General features: G+C 40.9%; 1 protein-coding gene across 2 annotated transcripts in view; it reads right to left on the bottom strand.

Moving 5' to 3' along the window:
- HERC5 (HECT and RLD domain containing E3 ubiquitin protein ligase 5) overlaps positions 1 to 8,242 on the bottom strand; it is a 42,703-nt gene extending 34,461 nt beyond the window's left edge. For both annotated transcript variants that reach the window (XM_032400793.1, XM_032400794.1), the window contains exons 1-4: positions 7,797 to 8,242; positions 5,129 to 5,249; positions 4,166 to 4,242; positions 620 to 841 (exon numbers count right to left, since the gene is read on the bottom strand). In XM_032400793.1, the coding sequence (XP_032256684.1) occupies positions 620 to 841; positions 4,166 to 4,242; positions 5,129 to 5,249; positions 7,797 to 8,079 (703 nt within the window). In that variant the 5' untranslated portion in view covers positions 8,080 to 8,242. The remainder of the gene's footprint in view (positions 1 to 619; positions 842 to 4,165; positions 4,243 to 5,128; positions 5,250 to 7,796) is intronic.
- Between the last annotated feature and the right edge of the window lie 4,007 nt (positions 8,243 to 12,249).

The following is a 12,249-nucleotide window of genomic DNA, read 5'->3' as shown; positions in this document are numbered from 1 at the left end:
GATAAAGCAGCAATTTGCCACACCTAAAAACTCCAAGAGGGTATTCAGGATCGTAAGAAAGTTTGCCATCTGCTTTGTGGAAGTAGTTCGATAGTGGGAATTACCGGTTTTTTTCCACATCTGTGTATACAGATATAATTGATACCTTATAGACTAAGATTAGAATATGTGAGTTTCTAAAGAGATCATTAGTAACCTTTTGTCCTAATATGGATATACTTGTATTAGACATTTAAGTGCAAAGGCACTTCGGAGGTCATTTCATCCAAATGCATCACTTTATAGAAAAAGAAAATAAGGCCTAGAGAAGTTAAGTGACTTAGTAAGGCCCTGCCATTAGTTAACTGCAAAGTGGGAAGCAGAGTCCAGGTATTCCGATCAGTGCAATGCTCCTTCCCATAGCCCACACAACCCCGACACATATCTCACTCACAGCAACAACTTCCACACTATGCATGTCTCCTAGATTGCTTCTGCCCTGAAGACAGAGATAACCAGGAAGAACAGCACCAATGACCGTGAAGATCTGAACCATTTCTGACAGGGAGGCTTGTGTTAAATTCATCTCTTATCTGACAAATATATCTGATAATGTGAACTTGAAAATATGGTTCCATACCGTCAGTGTGGCCCAGGCCTAGTTGTCCCAAATCATTTCTTCCCCATGAGTAAATGTTTCCAGACATGGATAAGGCCATGCTGTGGGCTTTTCCCGCGGAAATCTGAACCAAGGGGACTCCTGAGAGGTGCTCCACAATCTGTGGTGTGGGGATTGAGGCAAACAGTCTTCCAACTCCAAGCTGGCCATGTAAATTCTGTCCCCATGCGAACAGCTCACCACCTTGACATAAACAAACAAAATGCTGCCTTATTAAGTTTAAAGTGCAGGAGACATTAACTTAGGGCATTATGTATGTTATCCATACTATACTATCAGTCTCTTACATTCAACTTCCCCTATGTCTGAGACAGAAAAACTAGAAGAAATCTTCCCTTTAGCAGTACTTCCTTACCTCCTGCCTCAAAGGGTAGAGTTTATGTCCTGGCTTCCCCAAATCTTATCTTCCTAGATTGTGACGTACCAGTAATAAACCCTGAACACCCATCTTTGCCCCACATCACTAGATCGTGGGCTTCTTTAATGGTCATGTCCCCCTCGAAAAGTATGTATGTTGAAATCCTAACCCTCAATGTGAAGGTATTAGGAGGTGGACCTTTGGGAGGTGATTAGGATTAGCTGAGCTCATCAGGATGGAGCCCTCAAGAATGAGATTAGTGCCCTTATAAGAGAGATTCCAGAGAGTTCTCTTGCCCTCTCCACCATGTAAGAAGATAGGCCCTCCACACAGACACTGAATCTGCTGGCACCTTGAATTGGAATTCTAGTCTCCAGAACTGGGAGAGAAGAAATTTCTGCTGTTTAAGTCAGCCAATCTATGGTATTTTTGTTACAGCAGCCCAAACGGACAAAGAAGGGTAGAATGAAGCTACCTGAACATATTATAATCAAATTCAAGAAATGGGCCCATGAAAACCAGAAACATTCTACATCTGGGAAAGTAAAACCTAAAATTAATGTTTTCCTTCTGCCCACCCACTCTGTTCATGTGCCTGAAGATTCTAAATAATGTATACATTTGAAATTACAGCACAGTATCTTGAAAGAGTCTGCATCTTCCTCTGTTAATTGAACACATGAAGCATATTTTTCAATAAAAGTTCTTAGGTGTAATCTAATGGAGTTGACTATATCTGAGTCTGAAAAAATGTATCAGAGAATCAGTGCTTACTGAGCACCTCTTTGTAAGATACTGTGCAGAATCTGGTAAGGGGCAGAACCTCTCCTTCAAATGTAACTACCATGTGTCTACCAGCCAGCAGGAATATAATGATGAAATGATCAATTCTTTCTTGCTTCTCCAACTTTCATTCTTCCTAGATTATGATTTACCGGTAATAAACTCTGAATATCTCTTTTGCCCCCATATCATTAGACTCTAGGCTTCTGTTTTATGTTTATAACCTTTATAACCTTTTCAATCTATTTGAAAAATAGAAACATGGAACTGTTGAAATGAATCTCCAGGGTCAAGATAGATATAACCTTTTTTCTCAAACCCTTGTTCTTCTGCAGAGCAGGTGTAATTGTTTTTAACTTAACTAATGAGCAAACCAAGGTTCAGAGGGGTTAAAGTGGGCTCACTTCATAGGAAATGGCAGAATTGGAATTCCAGCCCAAGTTGCTCTGATTCTAGCCCTATCTTCCTTCTACCACTGTGGGCTGCCCTCTATGCTAACTGATGCACCATCGGACTGCTCTTCCTAATCAAGGGGGTAGTCAGACATGACCAGCACAAATCAGGCAGACCTAGAATAGAAGGAAAACAGGGACAGGCTTAGGGGCTAAAAGGCAGAAACTCCTTGGCATTAGACCTTTCCCTAAGATTCCATGTAGATAGAATATTACCAGTGAGCCACTTTTCACCCCTAAGAAGGAATCAGTATTTTCTTCAAGTATCTAGTTTCATATGATTCTTCATGTTCACCTGCATTCCTTTTTTTTTTTTCTTAAGAACCAAGAAATATTTTATCTAATAGAAGTACCTATAGAAGGAAAGGATAGCTAAGAGCTGTTTCCTTTTAAATTTAAGACAAAATTGATACTCAACAGCCTTTTAAAATAATCTAGCCTGAAAAATTACATTTTGTAATTGAAATAATTTACCACCATTATTGAAATTAGGAAAATGTATACATTAAAGAGATTCTTTACTCTTCAGTGATTGCTTTAGAACCACGAAAAAGCATCACAGAGGAGGAACAGGGATGGGCTCCATTAGTGTAAAAGAAATAAATTGTTGAGTTTATCAATCTAGATACTCAAAATGAAATGTGTGTTCATGAATGGATAAAGTCAAACAACCAGGCCAATTTTTTCCAATGCAAGTTCATACTCTCAAACTTCAACAGGGCCTTCAACACAGGTCAAGTTCTGGATTATTTACTTCCCTTTTATCCCAGTTTCCCTTTAGTTTGTTTATATCTGTCCTACGTATTTAAAAAAAATTTTTTTCCTTGACCCTGAATTCCCATTTATCACCATCCTGTTATAATTATTCCTCCATGGTCAAGCTTCTTTAGGAAATAATCTATATTCACTGTTTCAATTTCCCACCATTATAATGTCTGATAAGAAGTAGGAAATATTAAAGGCTGGGAGAATCCCTGAATTCAAATGGTAATGTGCGAGCACATCAGAGGCCTGCAAACTGGCCACAAGAGCAGACCCAAGAGATTCTAAGCTCTTGTCATGGGAGCTGAAAGAGCACTAGGAAAAGGCAAGTTTCTAGAAAAGGGTAGCCCATGCTTGGTCCTGTTTCCAGAATGATTCTAATTATTAAGAATATTTTCATTGTCTCTTATTTGAAAAAACAGAAACATGGACTGTTGAAATAAATCTCCAGGGTCAAGATGGAGCCATTCCTGCCCAGGGTGCCGTGTCAGCAAACCAACTTACATGTTCCTTTAAATGTTCTACCTGACCAGAAACACCGTGTATCTATCCAGTAAGCCAATCCCCAAACACCAAGCCAACTCTGGGCTGTACACTTATTTCTTTGTTCCCTGATCTTTCCAAATAAGGTTAGATATACAACCCCAACCAATCATGCCTATTTCTGCACTGTGACTTCTAATGCTCTATAAAACTCACTCTTGCTCAAAATCCTCCCAGAATGCTCCATTGTTTGTGATGCACTGTACTCCCAATCCATCGGCTGCTTGTCTTTGAACAAAGGGTATCAAATTCTTTACTAAATCGCTTTAGTTTTGTCATTTGACAGAGTACATTGTAGGAACAGTATATATGGAACCCTAAAGATTTTATACATCCAAAAATTACCCTTATTTTCTAACAAGTGCCTTGGGGTGCCTGGCTGGCTCAGATGGTAGAGCATGTGACTTTTTATTGACTCTATCTCAGGGTTGTGAGTTCAAGCCCCATGGTGGGCCTAGAGCTTACTTTAAAAAAAAGTACAAGTGCCCTGAACCATATCAAATTCAAAACCATTATTTTTGTCTGTTACAAAGTGAAGCAGATACATTCTACTAGGTCTACATATATACACATTTATTCCCTCTAAAAAACAGTATTCCAGAAAAGTACCTTTTGAGAGTGCAAGAGAATGATAATCTCCACATGTGATCTGAATTATACTTTTTTCTTGTAAAATGCACTGAAACCTGATGAAAGAAAATATATTTTATGTCAATCACCGTAATCGAAGTCACAACATCGATGTTAAAATTAACTGTATTTAATTGGGATTGAAGCTCAAGGAAAAATTTAAATTTACTGCTTCACATTCAGTACATCTAAAATTATAAAAAATACTACATGTGTTTTAATTGGTGGTTTAAAAGGAAAATAATGTGCACTATATAATTGTAATTAGGATGATTCCAAGTGTCTTTTGCAAACAATAACTGTATGATACAGGAATAACACAAGATGAAAATAAGTTCTAATTCACATGATCTACTAGGAAAAAGTCTCACAAATCATTCCATGATAATGTATTTTTCTCCTACGTTGAAAACTTTTATTTCTGATAATCTAACTCATTATGAGGGGTAAATGAATTAATGAATGTGGAAGTCCAATTTGGGGTGAGGCAGACTAACAACCATTTCTTTTAAATGTCAAAGCAAGGGGGGCCTGGGTGGCTCAGTCGTTAAGCGTCTGCCTTCAGCTCAGGTCATGATCCCAGGGTCCTGGGATCCAGCCCCACATCGGGCTCCCTGCTCCGTGGGAAGCCTGCTTCTCCCTCTCCCACTCCCCCCTGCTTGTGTTCCTGCTCTCACTGTGTCTATGTCTGTCAAATAAATAAATAAAAATATTTTAAAATAAATAAATAAATAAATAAATGTCAAAGCAAGACCCAATGTCTATGGGACAAGTTAACTTGATTGTAGCTCACTGATGGAATTCACTGGTCATTTCAGAACTGTTTACTTAAGAGCCACTACGTAAAGCAGGGCATAATATAAAACCATAATACAAAAATTATGATTGCCTTTTGAGTACATTTTAAATAACTTTTAATAAAAGAAAAAAAAAGTTCCGTACCTTGCATGTTCTGTGCTATAGTTGTACTCAAATGGTTTTCCATCTGAGGACAGAATCAGCATGTGCTCTGCTCCTTGGTCCACGGAATGTATCTTCATTTTTTTTCCTAATTTAATGCACTCTGCAGAGCAAATCCAACCAGGAACTATCATAACTCTGGTTATTACCCACTATCATTATTTATTTCATTATAATACACTAAAACAGCTGGAAAAAAAATTCAACTAGACAACCTTTGATTTAACATGAACCTCTCTTTAAAGAAAAATTCAAGAACAAAAGCAGACCAATTACCAATGACTATTGTTTTGACCCACGGATTTTTTTCAATTTGGGAAAGCACTGATTCATACTTTGTTTTAAATTGAATATAGTTTTGGGGCACCTGGGTGGCTCAGTCAGTTAAGCCTATCTCTTGATTTCGGCTCAGGTCATGATCTCAGGGTTGTGAGATGGAGGAGCGTGGTGGCGCCTGCTTATATTTCTTTTTTTCCCTCTTCTTCTGTCCCTCCCCCCTCTAAAAAAATAAAACAAAACAAAATCAATATAGTTTAAAAAATAGCCAATTAAATATTTGCTTTTAGATTCCTGTTTAATAAATTGAGACAAAGTAATTACATTTGAAGTGACAGAAATGAAAAAGTCTATAAGAAAATATAACCGTATCTGAATGACATAACTCATTTTAGGAGAAAATATATATTGTGTATTTTGAGATATACTCTTTCCAAATACAAAACGAATAATAATAATAAAACTCTCCTCATTGCTCCACAAAGAAGCCAAGTTCTGTATTTTTAAAAGGAAGAATTGTGTTTGAGGACTAATTTTTAAGGAGGCATGCTGTCAAAATTTTTATTGGCATTACTGCATATTTAGCCCTTCCTAAAAGAGATTTAAAAATTGTTCACAGTTACCATTTACGCTTATCTCATTTAATTTGTTCACAAAAATTGGATGTGGGACTTTACTTTTCGGTTCTAACCTAACCAAATAGGATTTATTCATGTAAAAATCTCCAAGCACAAATCTTCATATTAGAAATGCTTTGAGAACCAAAACAGTTTGGTAATGAAGAAGAAATGGTTAAACGGTAATATTTTTCAGAGATCAGCATTTCCAATCAGTTGAAAAAAAAAAGTTACTCAAGGAGCAGGGAGGAAAAAAAAAAAGGTTACTCAAAAAAGGTACTGGGACATCAGACTAAACACTTGGAGAAACAAATAAATCTAGGTGCCCCTACCTCCTTAAATCAAAATAATTTTCAAGTGCATCCAAAATTTTAACTTTAAAAATAAAAGCATAAAGGGTGCCTGGGTGGCTCAGTTGGGTAAGCCCCACCCAGACTCTTGATTTCAACTCAGGTCTTGATCTCAGGGTCAAGAGTTCATGCCTCCCGTTGGGCTCCACGGAGCCTACTTAAAAAAATAAGTAAAAGCTTAAAATTGTTGTAAAGATGAGTACATTAAAAAACAAAAAAAACAAAAAACCTGAGTGTGGATAGCTTTGTAACACAAAATCCATAAGCCTTAACAGAAAAGATTAAGGAGACTAAAATAACATCAAAGTTGGGAAAAACATCAACGTCTATGCCGGACAAAGGGCTATTCTTACTCAATGTTCAAATAACTCTTTCAAATAAATAAGAAAAAGATTACAACTCAAATTTTTAAAAAGCCAGTCTAAGAGGGGCGCCTGGGTGGCTCAGTCGTTAAGCGTCTGCCTTTCGCTCAGGTCATGATCCCAGAGTCCTGGGATCGAGCCCCACATGGGGCTCCCTGCTCGGCGGGAAGCCTGCTTCTTCCTCTCCCGCTCCCCCTGTTTGTGTTCCCTCTCTCGCTGTCTCTCTGTCAAATAAATAAATAAAATCTTAAAAAAAAAAAAAAAGCCAGTCTAAGATATGAACAAGCAGGTCACCAAAAAAGGAATGCAAACGATCAATAGAAAAAAAAAAGATGCTCGACTTCGCCCGAGTTAAAAGCATAACGACCAGTAAAATACCATTTTCTTCACTCAACAGACGGACAAAATTTCCCAAGATTAAGAATGGCCATTTGCTTTCCTCCACCTTTAAAATCGGAACCACAGTTCCTGACCTCATCTACGGAGATTGCCACCTCGGACAAGTGCAACTGAAAGCATTCTTTAAATCGTTTGCATATATAAGATACTATCGTTGAGAACAAGAGAACTATATTCTCCAAAGGGTCACAAAATCGGAGCCGCTGTGTTCTAAAGAGGAGTAAGTGAAAAGTAAACTTCAACAGAAACCAGTGCTAACGGCGGACTGGCTAAGCAGATGCTGCCTGCACGCGCGCTCCCTCCGCACGGGCTACTTGGAGACTGCGCAACCCATTTGCAAAGTGCGCGACCCAGCTCTCACCACCATCCTGCAAACTCCGCGCCAACTGGGAACGCGGATAAGGGAGACCTCAGGCGCTCGCACGCGCGAAATTCAAAAGCCACCCGGCCCGGCGCGTTTCTGCGGCCACTGCAGACCGCTGCGGCGTCGGGTCCCCTTCCGAGCTTCCCTTCGCGTTTAGAGAAGGACCGCCACACCCACCCTCGGGCCGCTCCGCAGGCGCTGCACTTGTGGCCCCCGGCCGCCCACCCTCACATCCCCAGCCCGAGGCGGGAGGGCCGAGGGGGCACTGCCCGCCCCACTCACTCGGCTTCTTGGCGCCGTCGCTCCCCGCCGGCAGCTGGTGGACCTCGACGCCGGCCCCGCCGCGCTCCAACACCACGAGGCGCCCGCGCGTGCAGCACATCTGACGCGTCGCCTCGGTCCTCTGGGGCAGCGCCCTGCGGAGGCCCGCGGAACTGGGGAAGAGCCAGAGCTGAGTGCCCGGCGGCTCCGCGGAGCGCCGCGGCGCTGCGGGTCCGGGCCGGGGGACTGGCCCGGGAACCGGGCGCACGCCGCCCCGAGCTCTCCTTCGCGGCCTCTGCTCCATCGCCGCTTTCCCGGGCTCCACGGCCGCGCCTCGGCTCTGCGGACCTCGGAGGAGACGGAGCTCCCGAGAAAACCGACCCCGGCGTCGCGGTGCTCAGCCAGATGTGGCGGACAGCGCAGTGGCGTCGAGGCTCCGCAGCCTCCCCTACTCCGCCCCCGCTAGGACGCCGGGCTCGCAACGTGCTGATTGGGGGCGGAGCCTGCAGTTCCAATAGGAAACGAAACCGTTGTGCTTGTAAGGGGGCGGAATCGAAAAGGGAAGGGAAAGGGAAACTCGAACGGGTCACGGAGGGCTTGGAAGGCTGCCAGAGTAAACAGGGTGCTGGCCGATGACGAGGTGGGTGGGCAGGGCTGAGGGGGTGTCCCCCGGCGAGCAGTGGCCACCTGAACGCTTGGACCTAGTGGCCTTGGAAGAAACACTGCAGTTCCGCTAGGAGGAGCACTGACACAGGCCGACTTGCAGAATTTCCAGGAACTATTGTGGTAAGGAAAGCTAGTTAAGCATTCGGTCTCGGGCTCCGCCCCACGACCGCGAGGAAACTGAAATCAATAGCTGCGCGGTCAGTCCCTCCGCCCACACCGCGGTGCCTGGCAACCGCTGATGTGCTTTCTGTCAGGACAGTTTGCCTCTTCGAGAATTCCTTACAGATGGAGTCAAACCTGTGCAGTCTTTGTGTCTGGTTTTTTTTCTCCATTTAGCGTAATGCTTTTGAGGTTAATCCCGTCTTTCATCAGTAGTGGGTCAGTCAGTAGTTATTGTTGAATGTTATTACGACAGATGAGTATACAGCGATTAGCTGTCTATCCATTCACCAATTCACGGACATTTCAGTTCTTTCCAGTTTGGGGCTACGGTGAATAGAGGTGCTATGACTGTGAGCAAGTCGTGGAGTGGATAAGTGTTTTCGTTTCTTGTGAGTAAATACCTAAAAATGGAATTGCTGTATCGTATGGTAAATACATGTATGAATATGATGTAAGAAACGACCAAATCTTTCAAAGGTGCTATGCCGTTTTACATTCCCTCCAGCAATTTATGGGAACGCCAGTCCCTCTATATCCTTGATGACGTTTGCTATTGTCAGTCTCTGTAATTATAGCAGTTGCAGTAGTCTCTACGTGTGTCTTACTATGGTTTCAATTTCCATTTCCCTAATGCTTAATGATGTTAAGCATCTTTTCGTGTGCTTATTAGTGCTAATCTCTGTCTCTTATTTGGTGAAGTGTCTATTCATATCTTTTGCCATTTATTAATTTGCTTAGTATCTCAAAGCTCTTTTTATATATTACAGTACTTTATGTTATATATCAAGCCCTTTGTTAAATATGTTTTGAAATGTTTTCTGCCAATCTGTGGCTTGTTTTTAAATTTTATTGTCTTTTGAAGAGCTGAAGTTTTTAATTTCAATGCAATTTATCCATTTTTTTCTCTTACATAATTAATGCCTTTCTTTTTTTTCTTTTGTTTTAGGAAATCTTTGCTTAACCCAAGGTTACAAAGATTTTTTCTTTTCTTTTTAAGATTTTATTTGTTTATTTGACACAGAGAGAGAGAGAGAGAGAGAGAGCTCACAAGTAGGCAGACAGGCAGGCAGAGGGAGAGGGAGAAGCAGGCTCCCCGGTGAGCACGGAGCAGGATGTGGGGCTCGATCCCAGGACCCTGGGATCATGACCCGAGTGGAAGGCTGACACCCGACCGACTGAGCCACCCAGGCGCCCCCAAAGATTTTCTTATATGTTATCTTCTACAAGTTTTATAGTTTTAGGCCTTTGTTACATTTCAAATGAATTATTCTTTATGGTGTGAGGTAAGGATAGAGGTTCATTTTTGTCCTTACAGATTTCCAATTGTTCTAGCTAGCCTTTCCCCATTGAATTGCCTTAGGGTCTTTGTGAAAACTCTGTTGGCTATGTGTAATTGAATTTATTTCTGGACAAATTTTTACTGTGTCCCCTTGATCTATATGTCTATTTTTACTCTTAAGGCCACACTGCCTTCACTACTGTAGATTATAATTAAGTCTCAAAATCACTTCATTCAAATGCTCCACAATTGTCTTTTCTTTGGTGTTGTTTTGTCTATTATATTTATTTGTTTGTTTTGGCTATTTTAGGTCCTTCCCATTTCCATATATATTTTAGGATAAGTTTATTACTATCTACAAAACAGACTGCAGGGATTTTGAGATTGCACTAAATTAAATCCGTTTGGGAAGAATTGACATGCTGATAATATTGATTCTTGGGTCCTTGAGCATATCTCTCCCCATTAATTTCTTTTTTAAGATTTGTTTATTTGAGACACACACACACACACACACACACACACACACACAGGGGGGTGGGGGTAGTGCATAGAGAGTCTCAAGCCAACTCCGGGCTGACCCCAGAGCCAGATGACGGCCTCCATCCCAAGAGGCAGAGGTCACAACCAGAGCCAAAACCAAGAGTCCGAGGCTTAACCCACTGTGCCACGAGGTGCCCTTCCCCATTAATTTAAAGATGTCTTTAAGCAGTATTTTCTAGTTTTCACTGTACAGTTTAATGTGTTTTGTTAAAATTCTCCTTAAATATTTATCTTTTGATATTACAAATACTTTTTTAAATTTCAACTTATGACTGTTGTTAATATATATAAGCAGTTAATTTTTATATATTGACCTTGAATCCTGAGACTTTTCTATATTAATACTTCTGGTAGGTTTTTGTTTTGTTTTAGATCCCTCAGGATCTTCTGCAGATAATGATGTAGTCTATAAATAAGATAGTTTTACTCCTTCCTTTCCAGTCATTATGCCTTTTCTTTTTTTCTTTGCCCTCTTACATAGACTAGTACTCTAGTACAATGTTGTACTAGAAGTGATGAGAGGCAACCTTGCCTTGTTACTAGTTTTAGTAGGAAAGCATTTAGTCTTTTACCATTAAGTGTAAGGTTAGCTCTTTGTAGGTTCTATCAGGTTGAGGAAATTTCCTTCTGGTCCTAGTTTGCTAAGAATATCACACATGAGTGGCTATTGCAATTGATCAAAATTTTTTTTGCCTTTACTGAGGTAATTATGTGATTTTTCTTTGTCTTATTACAGTGAGATATAATAGATTTTTTTAAATTTTATTATGTTATGTTAGTCACCATACATTACATCATTAGTTTTTGATGTAGTGTTCCATGATTCATTGTTTGCGAATAACACCCAGTGCTCCATTCAATACGTGCCCTCCTTAATACCCATCACCAGGCTAACCCATCCCCCCACCCCCCTCCCCTGTAGAACCCTCAGTTTGTTTCTCAGAGTCCATAGTCTCTCATGATATAATAGATTCTTAAGAGCATTTCTGGACTAAACTCCACTTGGCCACAAAGTATTATCCTTTTTATATTTTGTTGGATATGTTTGATGTGTTAAAATCTTGGAAAGGTTTTTTGTGTTTCTGTTCATGAGAGATATTTGTAGTTTTCTTTTCCTGTAATGTCTTTGTCTGGTTTTGACATTAGAGTAATGCCAACATTGTACTTAATTGGGAAGTGTTTCCTCTTCCTGTGTTTTCCTTTTTCTTTTTTTAAAGATTTTATTTCTTTATTTTTTAAAGATTTTATTTATTCATTTGCCAGAGAAAGAGAGAGAGAGGGAGTGAGAGACTACAAGCAGGGAGAGCTGCAGGCAGAGGGAGAAGCAGACTCCCTGCTGAGCAAGGAGCCCAATGCTGGGCTTGATCCCAGGACCCCGGGATCATGACCTGAGCCGAAGGCAGACACTTAACCAACTGAGCCACCCAGGCATCCCTAAAGATTTATGATTTTATTTTTAAGTAATCTCTATACCCAACGTGGGGCTCAAACTCACAACCCCAAGATCAAGAGTTGCATGCTCTTCTGACTGAGCCAGCCAGGCACCCCTCTTCCTCTGTTTTCTGAAAGAGTATGTAAAGAATTACTACACTAGGGGTGCTGGGTGGCTCAGTCTGTTAGCGTCTGCCTTCTGCTCAGGTAATGATCCCAGCATCCTGGAATCAAGCCTGCATAGGTTCCCTGCTCAGCAAGGACTCTACTTCTCCCTCTCCCTCTGCCACTCTCCTTGCTCATTCTCTCTCTCTCTGTTTCTCTGAAATAAATATATAAAATCTTAAAAAAAAAAAAAAAGAATTGCTACGCTGTCTTCCCTAAATGTTTAGT

Source organism: Phoca vitulina, unplaced genomic scaffold (genome assembly GCF_004348235.1).
Source record: "Phoca vitulina isolate PV1807 unplaced genomic scaffold, GSC_HSeal_1.0 scaffold3, whole genome shotgun sequence".
In the NCBI taxonomy this organism is placed as follows: domain Eukaryota; kingdom Metazoa; phylum Chordata; class Mammalia; order Carnivora; family Phocidae; genus Phoca; species Phoca vitulina.
Note: the sequence above shows the minus strand (reverse complement) of the source record. Positions and strands in the feature narration are given on the sequence as shown.